We start from the raw sequence: 25,869 nt of genomic DNA, 5'->3' as shown, positions 1-25,869 counted from the left end.
ATTGTAAAGTGGTATTAGTACTTCACATGATCTTGATTCTATCCCTCTGTTAATGCAGCCTAGCACTGTGTTGGCTTTTTTTGGCAGCTGCAGCACACTGCTGGCTCATATTTAATCCAGATCCTCCTGTATCTTAAGCCTATCTTCTGGAGTATTGGCTATTCCTGCCAGCTTGGTGTCATCTGCAAATCTTCTTTGTGGCAGCCCCTGAGATACTGGAACACGGCTATCCTGTCACCCCTCGTCCTTCTCTTCATTAAACTAGACATACCCAATTCCAGCAACCGTTCCTTATATGTTTTAGCCTCCAGTCCCATCATTAATTCATTAATGTCTTCATTAAGTCTCTTTCTTGACCATGCACATTCCTTCTAATTTCTTTCCTCCAAGTTTCCCCGTGCATCTGTCTGATGATCCTTTGCAAACGTCCTTGTGGTTTTAGTCTGCTGCTAAAACTCAAGGAGGAGGAGAAGCAACAGGCAAGGAGCCATTTTGCAGCTCTGCTGGTCTTCTGCTTTGGGGCCCTTCCCGCTTCCTTTTCTTCTGCTCCAGAAGTCCTCAGCTTGAGGCAGAAACATGGCATAGCGCCCCTTCTTTTGCAACCCCTGCTGAACACTGACTAAAGAAACTTTCCCCCCCCACCCCCCACCCCGTCTCTTGTTACCCGCTCCTCCCTCCCTTGCAGAGAAGGGTCCCCATTGGTCAAATCGGAGCCATTGACCACCTCTCCAAATCAGCTTCTTGCCAATCGGGTCCTGCCTGTCCCAGGCATCTTGTTTCATAAACTTAGCCTCCCTTTAGGTCTGTGTGCTTTAAAAAAAAGTTCCGAGGAAGCCTGGAGTATCCAGAGCTCAGCCCTCATCCATCATGGAGCGAGCAAGTTTGCTGCTAAGTCTTCTCTTCCTTGGGCAGCAGTTGGGACCCAGCCTGGCTTGCCAGCTGCCCTCTGACTGGAGGCCACTTAGCGAGGGATGCCGAGCAGAGCTGGCGGCCACTATTGTCTATGCCAAAGTCTTAGCTCTGCACCAGGATATGTACAGCATGTACAACTACTTGCCCTGGCAGTACGATGCCATGGACGGAGGGCTGTTTTACTCCGCTGAGATCGAGATGCTGTGTGATCAAGCTTGGGGGAGCATGTTGGAAGTGCCAGCTGGGTCCCGGTTGAACCTCACCGGACTGGGCTACTTCTCCTGCCATTCCCACACGGTCATGCAAGATTATTCCTACTTCTTCTTTCTCAGGTGAGCCTGTCAGGCAGATTTGCCCGTCCGCAAAAAGACGAGACGTTGCCCTAGAGTAAAATACTCTCTGTGGATTTCGTGCTGAAGTTGTGCGCGCAGCTTGCCAGAGGCTTCCCAGTTCTTGGAACCCCCCCATCCCCGTTGCTATAGAAAAAACTCCTAGTTTGGCTTGAAGGCTCTTTAGCAAGTTGAGGATGGAGGGCGGAGAGAAACCCCCTCCAACGGAACGTGACAGAGAGGGAGTTTTGCCTTCAGATTTCAAGGTCTGGTGTATGTTTTTGAGTACCAATAAAGGAGAAGATTGTAGTTCAGGGTTGAAACGAGGGGTCCTTTGGTGCGCTCTGAGCTTGGTGGTTTTCTTACAGAAGTTTCATGACCCAACTAGGTAACATCATCAGTGCTTCTAGGGAAGGAGGTTTGCTAGGAGGAGGAGGGTGAGAAGGATTATTATTATTATTATTATTATTATTATTATTATTATTATTATTATTATTATTATTATTATTATTGTTGTTGTTGTTGTTGTTGTTGTTGTTCTTGTTCTTGTTCTTGTTCTTGTTCTTGTTCTTGTTCTTGTTATGTGGTCCTTGGTGCTCTCTGAGCTTGGTGATTTTCTTGCAGATGTTTTATGACCCAACTAGGGTACATTATTAGTGCTAGAAGGGAGGGGGAGTTGCAGAGAGGAGGAGGAGGAGGAGGAGGAGGAGGAGGAGGAGGAGGAGGAGGAGGAGAATTGTGTAATCCTTGGTGCTCTCTGAGCTTGGTGATTTTCTTGCAGATGTTTCATGACCCAGCAAGGGTACATTATTAGTGCTAGAAGGGAGGGGGAGTTGCAGAGAGGAGGAGGAGGAGGAGGGGGAGTTGCAGAGAGGAGGAGGAGGAGGAGGAGGAGGAGAATTGTGTAATCCTTGGTGCTCTCTGAGCTTGGTGATTTTCTTGCAGATGTTTCATGACCCAGCAAGGGCACATTATTAGTGCTAGAAGGGAGGGAGAGTTGCAGAGAGGAGGGGGATGATGATGAGGAGGAGGAGCAGAAGGAGAAGAAGAAGGATTATTATTATTGTGTAGTCCTTGGTGCTCTTTGAGCTTGGTAATATTCTTGCAGACATTTCATGACCCAACTAGGGTACATTATTAGTGCTAGAAGAGAGGAGGAGGAGGAGGAGGAAGAGGAGGAGGAGGACTGTGGGGTCCTTGGTGCTCTCTGAGGATGGTTTTCTTGCAGACATTTCATCACCCAAACTAAGTAACATCATCAGTGCTAGGCTTTTGAGTGTTCCCCAAAGTAAACAGCCCTTTGGATGTTACAAAGTTAAAAGGACACGCCAGGCGGAAAAACAATCCTCCGTACGTGCGCAGAGATAGATTTATGTAACTGAAGGGAAAATTTAAAAACGCAGTAAGTGCACAGATGTGCGGATGCACATACGTACCTGCCCTTGCAATCTGACGTGAGAAGGACTAATTCTATCAACTCTGGGTCTGTGGATTTTAACTTTGCTTACAGGATCAGAGGACGGACAGATGGCAGTTTAGGTGATGATCCTTAGAATTCCCACTTAAACTACAAAATAACCCTCTCCCTTTGATGAGTTTTTTTTTTACTGGTGATTACACTTACATGCCAATTTCTAGTTGAGCAATGAGTGACTACAGAAGGATTTCCCTCAGTGCTTTTTTTATTGTTATGTTCATTTAGGAAGTGGGTTAGGTTGAACAATTGGACTGAGTTGGACTGAACTGCCCAAGGGTAAATCCTTCTCAGCCTAACACTCTGCATCTATTTACGATGATGTAAAACAGAGATGTTCAACTGTGGACATAAAACTCCTGGCTAAGGAAGACAAAGTCCCCAAAACTTAAAGTTGCCAAAGCTGGACACCTCTGGTTTAAACTGAAGCAAAGTTTAAGTTTAAACTCAAACTTTAAAAGTTCAAAGTTTAAAGCAAAGTTGGTCTAAAAATGAAGCAAGGCACCAGAAGGCAAGACAGCCTGGAACTAAGGAGAGTGAGGACAATTAACCAGTGGAAGAGCTTGCCACCAGAAGTTGTGGGTGCTTCATCACTGGAGGTTTTCAGGAAAAGACTGGACAGCCACTTGTCTGGAATGGTATAGGCCTCCTTGAGCAGGGGGTTGGACTAGAAGACCTCCAAGGTCCCTTCCAGCTCTGTTGAAAGAAGTTTAGAAGCCCTCTTATGTTTCTGCTTTTTTTTTCCCAAAAGGCAACTGGACTCTTTTGATTTTTTTTTCTTTGAAAACATTTCACTTCTGAAAACATTTCAGAACTGAAGAAGCTTCTTGGATGAGAAGCGAAATGTTTTCAAAGAAAAAAGAAATCCAGTTTCCTTTGGGAAAAAAGCACCTTTGGGATTCCTCCTATTAGTTTCATAGGCATGGGGGTTAACCATTTGGAGCATTGTCATTCCAATATATCTGAAGGACAGCAGTCAGCTGGGAAAGGTTGCTATAAATCTTTCTCCATTTAATTCCCTCCCAAGTTGAAGTTTTTTCAGCTGCCGGAATGCCACAGTTAAGGAAAAAAAGCATTTCACTCAACTCTCTTGTGACAATCTTTGAGGGGCTCTGCCACAAGTGTTTGAACCTAGCAGAGTTTTTCTGTTATCCACACTCTCCTTGTTCTTTGGAAAGAGATTTTCAGAAAAGAGTCTGGATGACCTTTCCGAGTTTGAAAGCTAAGTCGGGCTAATAATTTGGATGGGAGACCACCAGGGAATCCCAGGAATGATGAAGTCATTCCATTTTGATGAAAAAGAACTCTTCAGTCTCATTAGGCATTGACCTAGATAAGGAGATGTGGGATCTCTGATTTTCTCAAATGATGTCCGGGAAATAGAAACAAATCAGGATGAGTGTTCTTCCCTGCCTCGTGTAATAAAGGGTGGATCAAGCCAGTTTAGGATTTGGCCATCAAGATGGCCAGGTGTTCCCTTCATAGAGTAGTCTTGGAAACTAATCAAGGAGAGAAGCAACCTGGAACTAAGGAGAAATTTCCCGGTGGTGAGGACAATTAACCGGTGGAACAACCTGCCTTCAGAAGCTGTGAATGCTCCAACACTGGAAGTTTTTAAAAAGAGACTGGACAGCCACTTGTCTGAAACAGTATTGAGTTTCCTCCTGAGCAGGGGGTTGGACTAGATGACCTCCAAGGTCCCTTCCAACTTTATTATTATTATTATTATTATTATTATTATTATTATTATTATGAATAACAGTCTGAGCTTGGTTGTCCTAGCACTGATGATGTTACCTAGTTGGGTCATGAAACATCTGCAAGAAAACTGCCAAGCTCAGACAGCACCAAAGACTTTCAAGTCCTCCTCCTCCTCCTCCTCCTCCTCCTCCTCCTCCTCCTCCTCCTCCTCCTCCTCCTCCCTTCTAGCACTGATGATGTTACCTAGTTGGGTCATGAAACATCTGCAAGAAAACTGCCAAGCTCAGACAGCACCAAAGACTTTCAAGTCCTCCTCCTCCTCCTCCTCCTCCTCCTCCTCCTCCTCCACCAACCACCACCACCACTCTCAGAGAGCACCAAGGATACTTGTCCTCTTCCCCCTTCTCTCCTTCTTCCCCATTCTGCAAATCCCACTCTAACCCTGAGGATGTTACCTAGTTGGGTCATGAGACGTCTGCAAGAGAAAACACCCCCCCCAAGCTCAGAGAGCAGCAAGGACCCCACAATTCAACCCTGAGCTACAAATATCCACTCCTATTGGTAATTAACAACACGTAAAATAAAGAAGGGGTGCGTTTTCAGACGCTGCACTATTTGAGTGAGATAACTCTGTGAGATATATAGAACAGCCTCTTTTTCAGGGTTACAGCTGTTATTAGTGTGACTAGCACAATGTGTATCCAGACCAAGGCTGGTGAGTTGAAGATCAGCTCTCATTACCCTCCATGCAAAAAACTTTTTTTTAAAAAGGCAAGTAAAATCTTCCTCGAGAGGAATTCAACTCCCGATCATATTCATTTATTTTTTGCAACTATATAGAAGCATCTCGCCATGATCTTTTTCTGTTGGTCTTTTTAGTTTGCCATCTGAGCTACAAGTATTGAGAATATCTGGCTTTGCTTAGCTTTTCTTGATCAGCTGAAGTCAGAAAGTGAGGAGAGCTGAGGAAGCTACAAAATCTCAACTCATAAAACAGAGATAGAAGGGACCTTGGAGGTCTTCTAGTCCAACCCTCTCCCCCACCACTCCAGCAGGAGATTATATATTATTTCAGACAAATGGCTGTCCAAGCTCTTCTTAGAAACCTCCAGTAATCTTGGAGTCCTCCTCAAGTTGAGTCGTAAAAGCTACATCGTAAAAGCTTCCTCTGATTTCAACCATAATATAGAAGTGCTTTGCCACTGCAAATATATCTTTCGGTATATTTTCCCCCCAGTCTGTTCTACCACACCTTTAACCTTGATCTTTCTCCTCCTTTTATAGAATGGATGAGAATTATAATCTCCTTCCACACGGGGTAAATTTCCAGGACGCGATATTTCCAGATACGCAGGAAAACCGGCGGATATTTTCAAGCCTTTTCCAATTTTCCAACTGCAGTCAAGGGCTCCACACTGCTATGTTCTCCAGCGACTGGGAGATGCAAGAGGACAACAGGGTAAGGCTATTTTGGTGTATGTTCCCCCCACCCCCACCCCCAGGAGCCAGTTATCGAACAGAAGATTGTTGGATGCAAGTTTCTTTTTAGCTGTACGAGATTGTCAGTCATCCAGGACACGGTTGTCCCCAAAGGTGCATTTTGAAAAGGCAAACTGGACTTTATTTTTCCTTGAAGGCGTTTCGATTCTCATCCAAGCGGCTTCTTCAGTTCACTGAAGAACTGAAGAAGCTTCTTGAATGAGAAGTGAAAGGCCTTCAAGGAAAAACAAAGTCCAGTTTGCCTTTTCAAAAACCACCTTTCGGATTTTTAGTTGCATATTTGAAAAAAAACAAACATTCGTAACTCTTCAGAGAGTCTGTCTGAAGAAAGGATCTAGCATTGGGTTTATTGCAGTGGTGGGATTTAGCCGGTTCGCACCACTTTGGCAGAAACCGTAGCTAATTTTTTATTGCCCAGGCCCTGAATGGACTTCCGGAAGCGGCATCCATGCAGAGAACCAGTTGTTAACATATTTGAATCCCACCATTGGTTTATTGTGACTTTTATGGTTTTCTTCTTGTGACTCTGGCATTATTATGACCTTGAGGGTGTTGTTCACTAACCAATTTCAATGAACATGTTTCCAAAGAGAGATTATTTGCAGGAACCTCTGTAACCTTTGTTTGTCCTCTTTTTGTTTCCTACCTCAAGTAAGTGCAGCTAGTCCTCAACGTACAGCAGTTCGTTTAGTGACTGTTCGGAGTTACAACAGAACTGTAAAAAGTGACTTATGACCGTTTTTTACACTTTTGACCCTTGCACATCCCCATGTCCACGTGATCAAGATTCACATGCACTTGGCAACTAACTCATACTTACGACGGTCGCAGTGTCCCAGGGTCACGTGATCCCCTTTTGCGACCTTCTGACAAGCTAAGTCAATGGGAGGAAGCCGGATTCATTTAACAACTGGGTTACTGACCTAATAACTGTAGTGCTTCAGTTAACAACTATGGCAAGAAAAGTCGTAAAATGGGACAAAACTCGCTTAAGAACTGTCTCCCTTCTTAACAGGAATTTTGAGCTCAGTTGTGGTTAAGAACTACCTGTAGTGGTTTTGTAGGAATAATATGCCTTGGTGTGATTTTAGTAGAAGAAAAATGAGGGAGAGAGATATTTCTTTGCAAAACTGTGTTTATTCTAAGTAAACACGCACCTGTCATTTACATAGTGGCTTTCATGCAAAAGGCACTTTGCGTTGTATTGAAAAAAGGCTGGATCACTGACCTAAGAAACTAAAAATGTTTGTTTGTTTATTCTGGTCTGAGATTAGAATAAAATATTGATTGATTAAAAATAACCACTTGCCCAGCTGTATTGGGGGGGGTGTCTCAAGGAGAAATACTGGATGCTTGCTGACATGGTTTTAATCACAGAATAACCCATTCACTGGGTTTTACAGAAGAACCAAGATGTTGTCTTCCATCTATACCCTTCCTGTGTTGGCTTGTTGCAGGTTCTTTCCTGCTAGAAAAAGGTGGAATAAATACACAACAATATTTTTCACAGAATTATGGGTTGGAAGATCATCTAGCCCAGGGATAGGCAACCTTGGTTCTTTTATGACTCGTGGACTTCAACTCCCAGAATTCCTGAGCCAGCCACGCTGAGGGAAAAGGGAGAGGTTTCCAGGCTGAGCCATGCCGGCTCAGGAATTCTGGGAGTTGAAGTCCACGAGTCATAAAAGAGCCAAGGTTGCCTACCCCTGGCGTTGGCCGCTTTATGACTTGTGGACTTCAACTCCCAGAATTCCTGAGCCAGCCATGCTGAGGGAAAAGGGAGAGGTTTCCAAGCTGAGCCATGCTGGCTCAGGAATTCTGGGAGTTGAGGTCCACGAGTCATAAAAGAGCCAAGGTTGCCTACCCCTGATCTAGCCCAACCTTCTGCTCAGTGCAGGGTTAAATAGATTCTCTTTGGCTGCAGCCTTAATTTGAAGGTGTCCAGAGGTTGAAGAACTTGTAAAAGTTCATGGACCAGCTTGTTCCACTCTCTGAGACCTTGTAGAGTTTTGGATTTTCATCTGATGTGTATTCTGAACATCCTTTTTATTCTTCTAATCTTTTGGTCCTAATCTAGTCTTCTGGGATAAGAGAGAATAAGTCCAGTTTCCTTCTGTGCAAAAAATAAAAAAAAATAAAAATTCAGAAGAAGGCAATCATATCTTTGCCAGCTGATAAGCTAAATATATCATTACCAGCTACTTTATCCTTTTTTTAAAAAAAAATTAAACAGAAAACAGTACTATACAACAGATTAATTAATTATTAAATTGTACAAAGCGAACAGCAATTATAGCACTGAACCCCCTTCTTGATATATTACATTAATACAAATCCCCTAAATAAATCACATATTCATTTAATCATGTCATTAACAATGTAGCAAACCGTACATAAAAAATGAGGTTTTCTACTTGTAAAAAAACCCAGAGTGGAATCCAGACTATAAATATCTTGCGGTCCTTTTTTTAAAAAAATTAGGAGGGGGAAAAGGTCTTCTCGAAAACAGATAAATTGCACCTTTCTTGAATCTAGAACTTTGATAGCCAGTTTCTTTAGCTATTTCTGAGATGGCTTCATATATTTTGTCTGAATTCACTCCAAATTTGTCCCTGTCCTTTTTTGAACTGCGATATTCTTAATAGGACACAATCTTCCCTTGACCTGCTTGTGATGGGAACTCATTGTGCAGAAATATCCACCCTGGCTGGCTTTGTAGAAAAATCATAGTATCGTCTATCTAAAGTTTACTATTCTTGGCTACTCTGGCATTGTCGAAACTTCTCCTAAGGGAGAATTCCATGGCAAGGATTTAATTCCCTCACCACTTTCTTATGCTCGCTTTGAGTCAAAGCGATTAACCGTTCCGGTGACTTTTAAAGAACAGTTGTCCAAAATCAAAGTGCTACAATTGGAAGCTGAGAAGTAAATGTATTACAGAGTAAGAAACAGCTGTCCTGTTTCCCTCGCCCACCCCCTTGGTCTTTTGCACCTGTGTGTAAAGCAATGTAATCTATATTTAAGTAGCACTTTCTGCCCCTTCTTTGCAATTCTTCCAGCATTTTTATCTTTCCTTAAATACACAAACATTCCATCACAATCTTTTTTCCCAACTGCAAAGATCTCAGAGGCTAAGCTTGCGGATGGATATTTCTTAAATAATTTTAAACAATTAATCGATTGATGGTGGATTCGGTGATTCTGATGGTGGGGGATTTATTCTTGTATTGTAATGCGGGTTGGTTTTATTTATTTATTTATTTTTCTAAAAAAATTGGTTGCCACTCAAGTTACCTGGGGAGAATCAGAATCAGAACCAGAATCGAACAGGAAGGGACCTTGTGGCAGTGGTGGGATTCAAATATGTGAACAACCGGTTTTCTGTGTGGATGCCACTTCCGGAAGTGCATTCTGGGCCTGGGCAACAAAGAAATTGGTGCGAACTGGCTGAATCCCACCACTGACTTTGGAGGTCTTCTAGTCCCATGGCCCCCAAGCTTTTGAGCACCAGGGACCAGTTTCTTGGAGAAAGGTTTTCCGGTGGACTGGAGGGGCCGTGGTTTTACGTGCCTGCATCCCGTGGATGGGGCTTCTCTTGTTTGCGCAGCCCGATTGCTGGCATGCCGTGGACTGGTGCTGGTCCATGAATCAGGGATTGGGGACCCCTTTTCTAGTCCACCCCCTGCTCAGGTAGAAGACCATACACCAATATCATTTCAGCAACAGAATTTCAGTCTCTTCTTATAAACCTCCAGTGATGAAGACCTATAACTTCTGAAGGCAACTTCTGTTCCACTGGTGAATTGTTCTCACTTTTAGGAAGTTTCTCCTTAATTCCAGGTTGCTTCTCTCCTTGATTAGTTTCCATCCAGTTTTTCTTCTCCTGCCTTCTTTTGCTTTGGAAAATAAGTGGGGAATATGTTCCTCTTCTTTGTGGCAGCCCCTCGAATACTGGAATACCATTATCATGTCACCCCCAGTCCTCCTTTTCTCTAGACTAGCCATATCTAATTTCTGCAACAGTTCATATGTTTCATACGTGTGGGTGGTCACACATGTTAAATACGTAAACAAATAGGTGAAATAATTTGTGTTATGTTTTTAAAGTGGCTTTAGCCTAGGGATAAGTGGGAACTATAAATATGGCTGACTGGAGAATTCTGGGAGCTGAAATCCACATATCTTAAAGTTGCCAAGATTAAGAAATGCTGCATTTCAGGACTCACAAGTTGCTCAGTTCGAATGTTCACCAACTAGGACCTAAAATGGCAATTTTGAAAGCTCCGGGTGTAGGTCTGTTGGAAAAATAGCCAGCCAGCCAGCTTCATTAACGAAGGGCATTTAGTTCAATTACATATTTCTCATTGTGTTTCCCATACAGACAGCCAGGGACTTCATTTAACTGCCATGCGATGAATCAAACTGGCAACATACAAATTTGATAAATAATGCAGTGAGTCAGTCAATGTTCTGTTTTTCTTCCATTAATTCTATTCCTCTGCCTGTTTTCTTCTCTGTTGGCAAACTTTGGGCTTTTCTTAAGTCAACTAATTCTGCTTCCCTTATAAAAAGAATGGCGTTGTTTTACTTATATAAAGATTTAGGGAGGACTAGTTGGGAAAAACAGTTCCCAGAAGTTTTGCCAAAGTGGATTTTTGGGAGAAGTCAGTGTACAAAGCAAAATAGCAGGCTGCACACTTCGGAAGAACAAGAGTGCACAAAATATTTTGCAAGGGTGCCCCCTTGTTTTTAAAATCTCCTATCTTGGAAGAAAGTGACAGAGTTTTAGATACTCTATTAATTTTAAATCATGTGGCTTTTCTTCAGAGTTATGCAGTAGAGAACTTGAAGCTGTTTCATTACAATTATTATTTTGTTAGCAAAGGAAACAATAGTTAATTAGTTCCAATAGTTAGGAAGTATAACTTTTCCCAGTTTACAGGTGGTCTTCCACTTACAGTTGCAAGAAAAAGTATGTGAACCCTTTGGGATTATGTGGTTTTTTGCATGAATTGGCCATAAAATGCGCTCTAAACGTCATGTAAGTCACAACAATAGAAAAACACAGTCTGCTTAAAATAATACTACACAAACATTAGCTGTTGTCATGTTTTAATTGAAGATAAAATGGAAACATTCACAGTGCAGGATGGAAAAAGTATGTGAACCTTTGGACTTAATAACTGGTTGACCCTCCTTTGGCAGCAATAACCTCAACCAAACGTTTCCTGTAGTTGCAGATCAGACCTGCACAACGATCTGGAGTAATTTTGGACCACTCCTCTGCACAAAACTGTTTCAGTGTAGCAATATTCTTGGGATGTCTGGTGTGAATCGCTCTCTTAAGGTCATGCCACAGCATTTCAATCGGGTTGAGGTCAGGACTCTGACTGGGCCACTCCAGAACGTGTATTCTGTTCTGTTGAAGCCATTGTTTTGCTGAAATACTTGTATGCTTTGGGTCATTGTCCTGTTGCATCACCCATCCTCTGCGGAGCTCCAGTGGCGGACAGATGGTCGTACGTTTTCCTGCAAAATGTCCTGATAAACTCTGGAATACATTTTCCCATCAATGACAATAATTCGTCCAGGCCCTGAGGCAGCAAAGCAGCCCCAAACCATGATGCTCCCTCCGCCATGTTTTACTTTGGGGATGAGGTTTTGATGTTGCTGTGCTGTGCCATTTTTTCTCCACACATAGTGTTGTGTGTTTTTCCCAGACAACTCAATTTTGGTTTCATCTGTCCACAGTATAGTTTGCCAGTAATGCTGTGGAACATCCAGGTGCTCTTTTGCAAACTTCAAACATGGACAGATGAAACCAAAATTGAGTTGTCTGGGAAAAACACACAACACTATGTGTGGAGAAAAAATGGCACAGCACAGCAACATCAAAACCTCATCCCCAAAGTAAAACATGGCGGAGGGAGCATCATGGTTTGGGGCTGCTTTGCTGCCTCAGGGCCTGGACGAATTGTTGTCATTGATGGGAAAATGTATTCCAGAGTTTATCAGGACATTTTGCAGGAAAACGTACGACCATCTGTCCGCCACTGGAGCTCCGCAGAGGATGGGTGATGCAACAGGACAATGACCCAAAGCATACAAGTAATTCAACAAAACAATGGCTTCAACAGAACAGAATACACGTTCTGGAGTGGCCCAGTCAGAGTCCTGACCTCAACCCGATTGAAATGCTGTGGCATGACCTTAAGAGAGCGATTCACACCAGACATCCCAAGAATATTGCTACACTGAAACAGTTTTGTGCAGAGGAGTGGTCCAAAATTACTCCAGATCGTTGTGCAGGTCTGATCTGCAACTACAGGAAACGTTTGGTTGAGGTTATTGCTGCCAAAGGAGGATCAACCAGTTATTAAGTCCAAAGGTTCACATACTTTTTCCATCCTGCACTGTGAATGTTTCCATCTTATCTTCAATTAAAACATGACAACAGCTAATGTTTGTGTAGTATTATTTTAAGCAGACTGTGTTTTTCTATTGTTGTGACTTACATGACGTTTAGAGCGCATTTTATGGCCAATTCATGCAAAAAACCACATAATCCCAAAGGGTTCACATACTTTTTCTTGCAACTGTACGTATACAAAACTTGAGTCTAAAATTTATGTTGTTCAGTGAGAAACTTGTTAAGTGGCCTTTGTCCCGTTTTATGACCTTCCTTGCCACACTTGCTAAGTGAATCACTGCAGTACTTAAATGAATTACACGGTTGTGAAATGAAGCTCTGGCTTTCTCGTTGACTTTGCTTGTCAGAAGGGGATCACCTGACCCCGGGATAAATATGAACCAGTTGCCAAGCGTTTGAATTCTGATCACACGACTGTGGGGAATGCTGCAACGGTCGTAAGTGTGAAAGAGGATCATAATTCACTTTTCCCAGTGCCGTTGTCACTAAATGAACTGCTGTAATTTGAGGAGTATCTGCATTGTCCCCACCTTCCAATTAAAAGTATTTTAAGAGCCAAATCCATTTCATTAAGAAGTCAACAATGTTCTTACAGATGTTCCTTTTCTGTCTTCTAAAGAAATTGAGCTAACGTACCGCAGATAAAGTTGGGAAAACAATGCATTCCTACCCAGAAATCTCTGGAAGTCTTCAGCTGTCACCAAAGTAAACTAGTTTAATTAATTCAGCTTGCCTCATCAAAACCAGACACTGGTTACAGCATTATTCATGGAATAATAGCAGAAAAGCTGACATGAGCTACCAGATAACCTCTATTAGCAAACCTGGCTAGTTTTCACTCCTCCTAAAATTCACTGGGTTATCTAAAATGCTTCTGTTCCTTGGGGGAGTAAAAAATATCTTCCTCTGATGTTAATTGCAAGCTCCAGATGTTACTTGTAAGCAACCCTTGCCATGCCATGTATAATTTAATTGGACAGATAAGACACCGTGTGAAGATTCTGCAGCTGAGACCCATGTGCTTACTCAGAAGTAAATCCATTCACTGCCATAAAGATTATTCCTGCACGCACATTGATAAGCAACCTGGAATAAGCAACCTGTTTGCCTGATGGAAGGAAATCCCATGGAGTTCCACGAGTAAACTGTTATTTTATTAAGTTTAAAATCGATAGTCTGAGAGTCCTACCACAATACATTTGCCAATAAAAGAGAACATTTGTAGCTCACGTTTGAAATGAGGGTACCTTGATGCTCTCTGAGCTTGGTGATTTTTTTTTGCAGATGTTTCATTACCCAACGAGGTGACATCATCAGTGCTAGGAGGAAGTCCCTACCGGCACTGATGATGTTACCTAGTTGGGTAATGAAATGTCTGCAAGAAAACCAGCCAGCTCAGAGAACACCAAGAACTCCTCATAATACACTGCCTCTTTCTTCCATAAAACCACTAAACCAGATACTTCTACATTTAAAAACGGTCCATATAGGAACAGCACATATTCTGGTAAAAGTTTGGAATCTTCATAAGACAAAAAGATTGTCTTCAGGTGATCCTTTAATGGATGCAGTTGTTTCTTTCTACTTCCATCTGCTCCTCAAGACATAATTAAAATAGATGGGATTGCCTAGGTCAGGGGTTGGCAACCTCGGCTCTTTTATGACTCATGGACTTCAACTCCCAGAATTCAATTTTGGGAGTTGAAGTCCATGAGTCATAAAAGAGCCGAGGTTGCCTACCCCTGGCCTAGGTTGAGTCTAGTCACACAGTATTACTGCAGGCACTAATGTTGTGTTTAAACAAGGCTTTGAGGTGCTTCACATACTCCTGATTGAAACGTAAAGTCTGGGATGCTGGCTTGCATTACAAACTCATTTGGGCTCTCTGTTCTACAGGATGCTGTTTGATTCGTACCCTGTTTTTTTTTCCTCCATGGATGTCCAGTTGGTACCCTGTTTTTTTCATCCAGGGATCTCCAACTGGTACCCTGGTTTTTTTCCTCCAGGGATCTCCAGAGAGGGGTAGATATATAGAGCGATTCATTTCCACCTCCAAAAGATCAGCAAGATATCATATTGAGCAGATTTGGTGGCCAGAAATTACAGAGCGTTCTCTTTTAAACTGCACTGGTGTGGATGATGTTTAGAACTTCAAAGGTGCTCTGAAAAAAATCCAGATGGGATTTCCTTCAGAGGTTTTGACAGGAAAAAAGGGAGGGAAAGAGCAGAAGAGGGGTCGTTGATGTCTCCCTTTTGTCTCAATAACAGTCCAAGAAAAGGAGGAGGAGGAGGAGGAGGAGGAGGAGGAGGAGGAGGAGGAGGAGGAGGAGAAAAATTAAGAGGAGGAGAGGAAGAAGAGAAAGAAGGAGGAGGAGGAGAAGGAGGAGGAGAGGAAGAAGGAGGAGGAGAGGAGTGGAGTGGAGGAGCGGAGGAAGAGGCACCATCTGTTGCTCCCAACATGCTTCCTATTTTACACCTACCTTCCCCGATGGCCATAACCCTGCTAAAGATCTTCTAGCTTTTGTGAGCCACAACTCAACGTCAACAGATGCTTGCATTCTGTCAGAGTCCTGATGACAGAAACCCAAGATTGCATGTTAAGTATGGTGTGCAGCAATAACTAGCATGGGAGTTGATGCTCATTAAGATCTTTCCTTTACGCAGTGGGAAAACACCAATGGCATTAGAGAGTAAGATGCCATAGAAATTAATAAGGAGCTATAGAATCCTCACTGGCTTATTTCATATGCTCTGATCCTAGAGATACAAACATGTCTTTCTTCCTTCCTTCCTTCCTTCCTTCCTTCCTTCCTTCCTTCCTTCCTTCCTTCCTTCCTTCCTTCCTTTCCCTCTCTCTTTTCCTTCTTCCTTCTTCCCTCTTTCTGTCTTCCTTCCTTCCTTCCTTCCTTCCTTCCTTCCTTCCTTCCTTCCTTCCTTCCTTCCTTCCTTCCTTCCTTCCAAATGACATACTGTATATTCCTTGTGTATCATATAATGGTCCGACAGTTGTGTGTTCTACACAACATTTTACATAATGCTACTTTGCCCAGGAAATCTACAAAGTTGGCCTGCTAGGCATGATGCATTCGTGCAAGGCAGATCTTGGTGTGCCTCTTTGACGAAAGATGCAAGAGGAACTCTTTCTCACTTTTTGAGAAAGCTTGGTGGATATCCCAGGACTGCACAGTTCTGCTGAAGAACAACCGGCTTTACTGCAAGTAAATGGGCTGCTGATCCAGTTCTACAGAGGAATGATTGAGTCTGCCAACTGTACCTCAATAACTGTCTGGTTTGGCACCGCAACCAAACAGGACAGGCACAGACTTCAACGGATAGTTAAGTCTGAGGAAAAAACAATTGCAGCCAGCCTGCCTTCCATTGAGGACCTACTGTATATACTGCATGGGCCAGAAAGAGGACTGTGAAAATATCTACAGACCCCTCACTTCCTGGATATAAATGGCTTCAACTTCTACCCTCAGAATGACGCTATATAGGGCATTGCATGCCAAAATAAACAGACACAAAGACAGTTCTTCCCTCCCCCCACCACATGCCATTACTCTGCTAAACGCCCAATTCCCACAGCACTGTCTTATTCCTACATGCTACGTAGTATGGCTGTATTATCATTATTATTATTATCCTTCTCATCTTTATTAATAACTTTCTCCATCGCTTTCTGATGATTATATTACTTCGCTGCTTGTATGTACACTGAGAGCTTCTGTACCGGAGACAAATTCCTTGTCTGCCCAATCACACTTGGGCAATAAAGAACACTGCATTGTGTTGTAAACAGTGATGGGAGTCAAATAGGCGAACAACCGGTTCTCTGTGTGGATGCCGCTTCCAGAAGTCCATTCTGGGCCCAGGCAACAAAAAATTAGCTACCAGTTCTGCCAAAGTGGTGCGAACCGGCTGAATCCCACCACTAGCATTGTGATGTCTGCAGCCTGCCAAACCAGAAACAAACAGCTTAGTCCTACAGCCACTGTGGGCTACATACAGGAAGAGTTAATGGGAAATACAGTCATTCTCCAGGGCTGACTTGCTGTTTTATGGCCCAAGGTGGATAGGTGATTATCCCCTTTAATCCTATTGTGCTAAACATGCTGCTGAGGATCTCCTGGCCTGGTGAGCTGTATCTAATCTTCATTGAAAAGAAAAGGGGCTTCGGGATGCATCTCCTTCCGGTCTCTGAAGTTTTCCTTTTCAAAACCACAGTGGGAGAGCACAAGATGCTCAGAATGGGCTGGAGAGATTATGAATTCCCATCAGGCTATCTCTGAACATCGACCCAAAACTTCGGTGATTGAAACTATTCGGATTTTTTTGAGGACTCTGAAGCTAAGCAGGGTCAAACCTGGTTCATGCTTGGATTGGAGACTAACTGGACAACCTCGGCGTGGTTGAACAAACTTGGAAACTCTAAAATAACTCAAGAAGAAGGTGCCATGAAAACTGTGTGCTTCTAGGCAGGAGCCACACGCAGCCCAAAGACTAGATAACCTTTATTGTCTTTTTTTTTTACTGTGGGCACAACGGCACACATTTAAAAGGGAAATTTAGTTGCTTGCTCTCAAAGTGTAGACATACATAACACACACTTAAAACATACTATATTCAACAGGGGTCTTCAAACGTGGCCCTTTTATGACTTGTGGACTTCAACTCCCAGAATTCCTCAGCCAGAATGCCTGGCTGAGGAATTCTGGGAATTGACATCCACAAGTCATAAAAGGACCATGTTTGAAGACCCCTGATATATAACATATGTATAGAGCTACACCCTTACACATAAATAACATATAAATATTAATCACTGTCCATCTTGAATACATAACGGAAGGAGGAAGCTTTTAGAGTTCACAAGGTTAATGCTGTATGGAACAAAGCTGTGACTGAATCTGGAGGTTCTGCTTTGGATACCACGGAGTCCCCTCCTCCCAGAAGGTAACAAGGAAAGCAGGTTGTGAAGAGGATGTGTCGTGTCCCAGACAGTCTTGCGGACCCGGCTCAAGCAACGCTTGTGTGCTAAATCCTGGATGGGAGGGAGGGAACTGCCAATGATCTTTTCTGCTGTCCTCACCACTTTCTGCACTGCCTTCCTGTCTGAAGCAGGGATGCTTCCAAACCAGACTGTGATGCTGTATGCCAGGATGCTCTCAATTGTCCCTCTGTACAAAATGGTCAGGACAGGGGAAGGAAGATGTGCTTTTCTCATGTGACACAGAAAATGCAGGTGCTGCTGTGCCTCCTTCACCAGTGTCTCGCTGTTGAGCAACCAAGCCAGCCTACTTTTAACTGCACACCCAGGAATTTGATGCTGGTAACCATCTCCACAGGTGAATCATTAAAGCACAAAAAAGTGTGGCTGTGCCTGCCTTTTCTGAAATCGACAATGATCTCTTTGGTTTTTCCAGTATTTAAAATTAGGCTGTTTTCCTTACACCAGTTCACCAAACCCTCAACCTCCTTGCAGTAAGCACCTCCATTGTCGTCATAAATAAGGCCCACTACTGTTGTATCATCTGTGAACTTCGCAATATGGTTGGTGGCAAACCTAGCACTACAGTTGTGGGTCAACAGGGTGAACAGCAGTGGACAAAGGTGTCTTTTCCTTACTGTTTTTGGGTTGACCTCTGGCTGAAAGAAGCCCACAGACTGGTGCAAGACTACTTGGGGACAGTAGAAGCATTCTGACCAGAAGACCCGTGGAGCTGTGAAATAAGCTTTGTGAGGAATTGCCATCAAGAGGGTGGCTCCGAAACTGCCATCCTTCCAGAACTCAACATCTCAATTTTCCAAAGGGAAGTTCTTTGATTTGAGATTCAGGACCGCTGAGTCGGGAGAAACCAGTGTCATGGCGGAATCCAAGAGACATCATACTGTGTCATGTGAAAGGACCTTTAGAAAGTCTGAAACACCCCTTGGTCCCATGGTTAAAGCTTACAGGTATTAGCTAGTAGAGGAATTGGTACTAAAGGTAACTATGTTCTTACAAGAGTTTCACAACCTTGGTAAGTTTAAGACAGGTTTAAGACTTCAATTTCCAGAATTTCCCATCTAGCCATGCTGATGTCTACCCATCGTGAACTTGCCAAAGTTGAGAAGCCCTGTTCTAGGTGCTACTGTGGCTTTGCTAATCACAGACCTACTCTGGAATGAACCTTTATTGGGAGCATCCAGGTTGGAACAGGTCATGAGTGAGAACATACTGAGTAGACCTCTGTTTCCGCACCAGGCTACAGAATGGTGAAATGGAAGATCCAATCATAGGTTAACCATTTGGGTATTGGCATCTGTGGGGCTCTTTTCTTGATGCCATCCACACTCAGATCCTTTATGGTCAACCAATGAAGTTGTGGTAAAGGTAAAGGTTCCCCCCCACATGCGTGCTAGTCATTTCCGACTCTAGGGGCCGGTGCTCATCTCCGTTTCAAAGCCGAAGAGCCAGCGTGGCCGGCATGACTAGATGCCAAAGGCGCACAGAACTGTTCTGAACCAGCCCTCTTCTAACAAACCCCTTATCAGAAAGAAGAGACTGGAGAGCGTCCAAGGCTAAAAGGCTTCTGCCAAGATTTAATTACGCAGTTAACAAAAACACTAGAGCTTGTCTTCTCAAGCGGAAAAAGTTGCTTTCAGCAACCAGCCCCTCCCCAAACACTTCTTTTATAGAGAGCTCAGGGCGTGGTCTCCCTGTGCCTCCTCCCGAGGAGTCCCATAGTCTTTCTTTGTTTGTCCCTGCTCGTCTGCCTCCTGCGTCGGGCGTCCTTGAACAGGGCCAGCTGTGGGTCATCATCCTCCGCACTCTCGGGCTCACACAGCTGAGAAGAGGTCCCCGGCTGAGGACTCTGCAAAGCCTCCAAATCATCATCAGCCGGTTCGTTTCCCTCCTCCCCCACATCTGAGTCCTCCGATACATCGGACCCGGCTGTCGGACCCACAGGCTGGCCCTGAGTCACAACACTATCCCGCACCGCAGGGCCCTTCCCCCGGGTCTGCCGATCCGGATGCGGTCGGGATGGGAACTGTTCGTGAAAAGCAGTCACCAACGCAGGGGCATGAACGGCGGTCGCGTCTTCCCATGTGAAGTCCTCCGGCCCGTACCCTTTCCACTCGATCAGGTACTGGAAGCGACCTTTCAGCCAGCGGGAATCCCTGATGCTGGCGACCTCGTACTCGGGGGTGCTGCCTCCATCACGAGTTCCTGATGGGGGAGGTTCCGCTTGGCGAAGTGGACAGGCCGGTTGTTCGGGGACCAACAAGGACCGATGGAAGACGGGGTGCACGCGCAGGGAACGTGGCAGAGTTAAACGATAGGCGACCGGGTTGATGACGGCCTCGACTGGGAACGGTCCAAGGTAACGGTGGTCCAGCTTCCTCGCCGGCCGAGTGGATGGTAGGTTCCTGGTGGACAGCCAGACCCGATCCCCCACCGATAGTGGAGGCGTATCCCTTCTCGACCGATCGGCGAACCTCTTGTAGTCGGCCTTGGCCTTCTCCAGCTGCCGTCGCACCAACCGATGGATCGCCTGTAACTCCGCCATGAATTCGTTCGCTGCCGGCTCCGGTGAGTCCACGGGAGAAAGAGGGAAGAACCTGGGGTGATAACCCACGTTGGCCAAGAACGGTGTCATCTGCGTGGAGGTGTGTTGCGAGTTATTAAAGGCAAACTCGGCTATGGCCAAATAGTCCACCCAGTTGTCCTGCTGCAGGTTAACATAGCAGCGCAGATACTGCTCTAAGATGCCGATGACCTTCTCGGTACCCCCGTCGGTCTGAGGATGATGCGCGGACGAGAGGCAAACCTTAATGTCCAACGCCCGCATCAACTCCTGCCAGAAGCGGGCTGTAAACTGGGCCCCCCTATCGGAGACGACCCTATCGGGAAGGCCGTGCAGCCGGAACACCTGTTGGATGAACATGCGACTAGTGGCGCGAGCTGACGGTAAGCCGCGACAGGGGATGAAGTGCGCCATCTTGGTCAACATGTCCACCACCACAAACACTGTCGTGAAGCCGGAGGATGGGGGTAGATCCGTCAGAAAGTCCATGGACACAGCCCCCCAGGGTCTCTTGGGCGTTGGCAAAGGCTGCAGTAAACCAGGCGGGGCCCCTGTCGCTGACTTGGCCTGCCTGCATGGGACGCAGGAGGTGACATAAGACTGGACATCGTGTCGGACTCGGGGCCACCAGAAAGTACGGGAGACCAGGTTCAGAGTCTTGAACAGGCCAAAATGCCCCGCAGCCGGGTTATCATGACATTGGCTGAGGACGAGTCCCCTGAGTGGCCCTCCTGGAACATAAAGCCGGTCACGATAATACAGGAGTCCATCCGTGACCGACCAAGGCGAATCTGGCCCCACCTCTTCCTTCCGCTGAGCCACCCACGCCTCCTGCTGCTGCGCCTCCCGGATCCGAGCCCGTATATCCACCGGCTCCCGTACCGCAGCAAAAGACTCGACGGGGATCACTGTCCTGGGCGGAAGCTTGTCTTCCACTCGGGTGTACTCGGGCTTCCTGGACAGAGCATCCGCTCTCTGGTTGTGCCCGCTTGGTATGTACCGCACCCGGAAGTCAAACCTCGCAAAGAAGAGGGACCACCGGATCTGGCGTTGGTTCAAATTCCGAGCGGTCTGCAGGCTTTCCAGATTCTTGTGGTCCGTCCGGACCTCGATTTGATGCCGCGCCCCCTCCAGATGATGCCTCCAAGCCTCGAACGCCGCCTTGATGGCCAGCAGCTCCTTCTCCCAGATGGTATAGTTGCGCTCCGAGGGATTCAATTTCCGAGAGTGATACGCGCAAGGGAAAAGGGTACCGTTGGGCGTCGCTGCCTGGAGTAACACGGCCCCAATGGCAATGTCGGAGGCGTCCGCCTCCACGACAAACGGCCGTTGCGGGTCAGGATGCTTCAAGATGGGCTCCTTCATGAAGGCGTCCTTCAAAGCTTGGAACGCCTGTTGTTCGGGGGCGTTCCACTGGAACCGAGTCTTCTTCTGCAGGAGCCGGGTGAGGGGGGCTGTCAAGGCAGCAAAGCCAGGGATGAATGTCCGATAGTAGTTGGCAAATCCAAGAAGTCGCTGAACATCCTTCACGCGACGCGGGGGTTGCCAACTCTGCAACGACTCAACTTTACTTGGATCCATGGCGATGCCCTCAGGAGAAATGCGGTGGCCCAAGAAATCAATGGTCACCTGGTAGAACTGGCACTTCTCCAACTTGGCAAACAGCCGATGTTTCCGGAGGCGCTGCAGGACCTGACGGAGATGCTGATGATGCGCTTCACGCGACGGGGAGTAAATCAGGATGTCGTCCAGGTAAATCACAACAAACTGGTCCAACAGATCCCGAAAGATGTCATTCATAAAATGCTGAAACACAGCGGGGGCGTTGGTCAGGCCAAACGGCATCACCGTGTACTCGAAATGTCCATAGCGAGTACCAAACGCTGTCTTCCACTCATCACCCGGCCGAACCCTGACGAGGTTGTAAGCTCCACGCAGGTCCAGTTTCGTGAAGATCTTAGCCTCCCGGAGTCGGTCCAAGAGCTCGGGGATGAGGGGCAGCGGGTAGCGGTTACGCACCGTGATAGCGTTGAGTTTCCGGTAGTCACAGCAAAGCCGTAACTCGCCCGACTTCTTTTTGACGAAGAGCACGGGCGCAGACACTGGCGAGGACGAGGGCCGGATGAATCCACGAGCCAAGTTCTTTGTCAGGAAGTCCCGCAATGCAGCCAACTCGGGCTCCGACATGGAGTACAAACGCCCCACTGGGAGAGGCGCATCAGGGACTAGGTCAATGGAGCAGTCGTAGGGCCTGTGCGGGGGTAATTGGTCCGCCTCTGACTCGCTGAACACGTCAGCAAAGTCGGACAGTACGGGAGGCAAGGAAACCCCTGAGGAACCCTCCACCTGGCCGGCACAGATATGGCGGGTGTGGTCCACGCACTGCAAACTTGGGAAGGTGACCAAGTTCTGAGACCAATAGATCTGTGGATCATGCGCCCGGAGCCACGCCAGTCCCAAGACCACGGGGAAGTGCAGATCCGAAGTGACGTAAAACTGAATGGCCTCCACATGGGTACTGATGGCCATACACACGGGTTGCGTGGCGGCCGTGATAGGCCCGGACAGGAGCACTCGACCATCGATGGTCTCCACAAGCATGGGCGGATCCACCGGACACTGGGGAACAGCCCATTTGGCCACAAAGGCCGAATCCATAAAGTTAGTGGTAGCCCCAGAGTCAATTAAGGCATGGACCGGAATCCCCTCTGGCTTGCCAGGAAGGATCAGTCGTGCCTCCAAAATCAAATGCCGTGGAGGTTCACAGGCACCGTCGGAACGGCGTCGCTCGGCGTGATCGTTGTGGGTCGCCCGATCTTTCACACCGTCTAGATCGGGCTCGGGCCGTTTCCCGATAGCAAAGCAGGGGACTTTCTCGGGGCAGGCTTGGTCACTGACGCCCGCTGACGCTTCTTCGGGCAAGAAGCAGCCAAATGTCCAGGGTCCCCACAGTAAAAACACAACCCCTCCGATCGTCGTCTGTCCATTTCCGTCACCGATAGACGGGACCTGGCGGCACCCAGCTCCATTGGCTCCTCCCTCTGGACTGGGGGCTCACGCACAACAGGGGCGGCAGGGGTCTGTGGGGTGGCACGGCGACTCTTACGCTGCTGCAGCCGGGCATCGATCCGCAGACAAAGATGGATCAGCCCATTCAGGTCTGAGGGAATGTCCACGCGGGCCAGCTCATCCAACATCTCCTCTGACAAGCCATCCTGAAAGGCATCCACGAGCGCAGCCTCATTCCAGGCGGAATCCTGGCTAAGCAGCCGGAAATCGCTGATATAGGCCTGTAGGGGGCGCTGACCCTGCCTCAAAGCTTTCAGACGTCGGGTGGCGGTCTGCGCCTTAATCGGGTCCTCGTACATGAGGCGCATATGGTCACAAAACCCCCCAAAGTTATCCAACAAAGGGCTAGGCTGTGCCAACAGAGGCGTGCCCCATCGAGCTGCATCTCCCGACAGAAGGCTCAACACGAATCCCACCTTATCTCGGTCAGTGGGGAAATCAGCTGCTCTCACGCTGATATAAAGCTGGCATTGTCCCAGGAAGGCAGGAAACAGTTCTGGTTTACCAGCAAATTTATCCGGCATAGCTATCTGACATTTCCTCCTGGGTGGGGGGGCAGCATGTACCTGAGCCTGCAGTTGTGCCACCTGAGTGGCCAGCAAGGTGAGTTGCTGGTTGAGCTGGGCATTCTCGGCAAGAAGCTGCTCCATCGTAGTATTAAGGGGTGGGGGGCTGAAAGCAAACTGTTCTGAACCAGCCCTCTTCTAACAAACCCCTTATCAGAAAGAAGAGACTGGAGAGCGTCCAAGGCTAAAAGGCTTCTGCCAAGATTTAATTACGCAGTTAACAAAAACACTAGAGCTTGTCTTCTCAAGCGGAAAAAGTTGCTTTCAGCAACCAGCCCCTCCCCAAACACTTCTTTTATAGAGAGCTCAGGGCGTGGTCTCCCTGTGCCTCCTCCCGAGGAGTCCCATAGTCTTTCTTTGTTTGTCCCTGCTCGTCTGCCTCCTGCGTCGGGCGTCCTTGAACAGGGCCAGCTGTGGGTCATCATCCTCCGCACTCTCGGGCTCACACAGCTGAGAAGAGGTCCCCGGCTGAGGACTCTGCAAAGCCTCCAAATCATCATCAGCCGGTTCGTTTCCCTCCTCCCCCACATCTGAGTCCTCCGATACATCGGACCCGGCTGTCGGACCCACAGGCTGGCCCTGAGTCACAACAAGAACACTGTTATCTTCCCACCGTAGTGGTCCCTATTTTTCTACTTGCATTTTGACGTGCTTTCGAACTGCTAGGTTGGCAGAAGCTGGGACGAGTAACAGGCGCTCACTCTGCTACGCGGCACTCGGGATTCGACCCGCCAAACTGCCGATCTTCTGATCAACAAGCTCAGCGTCCTAACCCACTGAAAAATACAAGAAAGCCCAAATGTCTATGAAGATTCTCAGTCATCCAGGTCATGGTGCTTTTTTCAAAAGGCAATTGGACTCCCCCCCCTTGAAAATGTTTCACATTTCATCCAAGAAGCTTCTTCAGTTCACCTTTGGGACAAGAAAAACCCGAAGCAAATGTCCAGTCAAACCTTTGCAGACCTGGCTTTCATTTTACTTGCATGGTTGCCCAAGGGGCATGTATCTTCTTGATACATCTATTTAAAAGAAAACATATGCTTGTTTACTCGTTCAGTGAACTGTTGGGTAACTGCAGGCATCTTAGAAAAGAAAGATGGATGCGAGAGTCAAACAGCAACAGGCATAGTGTACAGTTCCAAATGTGTACCAGGGGAAAAATAAATAGTGGACTCAAAATCCCAGCGACCACAGGGCATCTGTTCGACTTGATCTTATTCTCAGCACTGTTTACTTTGCCTTTTTAACCTGTTGAGAATTTGGAAAAACAAGAAAGGAAGCCAAAAATCAGGAAGCCGTGGAACTTGCTCCTACCGAGAACTAGCAGGAAAAGACAATTATTTGGAGTGAATATTTGGAAACGTCCTCCAGCTAAGTGCGGTCCAGTTTTTTTAAGAGGTTCCGTCTGCCTCTTCTATTAGCAACTGTCCCGGGGATGCCAAGGTGGAAACGCCAAGCGCATTTTAAACGTCAAAAGACATAAAGCAGAATTAAATGCAGCTGAAAGATTGTATCTCCCTTAAGCCACAGGAAGTGATGAAGTTCCAGACCAATTTGCAAGTCTTATTTACCAGCAGCTGACAATTTTTTTTAAAAAAATAAATGGTACGTCTTGTAGGTTCTCGTAAACTTCTCCAGATGCTTCATGAAAGGTCCACAAGAAACACAAAATAGGTCTTTAGACTGAAAAAAACCAGCAGCATCTCCAAATATTTCCTTTTAGAGGAACACACCTGGTCCTGCAATGCAGACAGAAGGATGCAACTTCCAATCCTTTTAGAAAGAGATTTTGCTCCATTCCGCAACCAGCCAAACTCATTCCCAGCCCCAATTGCTTTGTGGCAATTATAGGTTGGCAACAGTTCCTGGAAGACAAAAAACAATGATGTCACCCTCCCATTCAAAGTCAACCTGACCTCAGGGCATGTTTTTTTTTCTCTGCTCCATTTCTTAAGAACCCTTTTTCCGTGCCACCTCAGATAGCAGAATTCAGTATCCTGCAACTTCACCCCAGCGAATAGAGTAGAGTAGAGTAGAGTAGAGTAGAGTAGAGTAGAGTAGAGTAGAGTAGAGTAGAGTAGGGCTGGAAGGGACCTTGGAGGTCTTCTAGCCCAGCCTCCGAGTAGGAGAACCTATACTGTTTCAGACAAGTGACTGTCTAGTCCAGACATGTCAAACACAAGGCCCGGGGGCCGGATCCGGCCCGCGAAGTGATTTCATGTGGCCCATGAAGCCATCCTGGAAACAGTGAGGGAATGGCCTCCACTGCCTTGGCCCTGGCCCAGAGACCCTCCTTCTGCCAGAGACCCTCAGATCT

The 25,869-nt window shown here is 46.4% G+C and overlaps 1 protein-coding gene across 1 annotated transcript in view; it reads left to right on the top strand.

Moving 5' to 3' along the window:
- Nucleotides 1-867: 867 nt before the first annotated feature.
- CCDC3 (coiled-coil domain containing 3) overlaps nucleotides 868-25,869 on the top strand; it is a gene marked incomplete at its 5' end in the record, with an annotated part of 48,012 nt that continues 23,010 nt past the window's right edge. Inside the window, 2 exons of the mRNA XM_083366352.1 lie at nucleotides 868-1,244; nucleotides 5,701-5,875. Of these exons, the coding sequence (XP_083222478.1) occupies nucleotides 868-1,244; nucleotides 5,701-5,875 (552 nt within the window). The remainder of the gene's footprint in view (nucleotides 1,245-5,700; nucleotides 5,876-25,869) is intronic.

Source organism: Vipera ursinii (genome assembly GCF_947247035.1).
Source record: "Vipera ursinii genome assembly, chromosome: 6".
Classification (NCBI taxonomy): domain Eukaryota; kingdom Metazoa; phylum Chordata; class Lepidosauria; order Squamata; family Viperidae; genus Vipera; species Vipera ursinii.
Note: the sequence above shows the minus strand (reverse complement) of the source record. Positions and strands in the feature narration are given on the sequence as shown.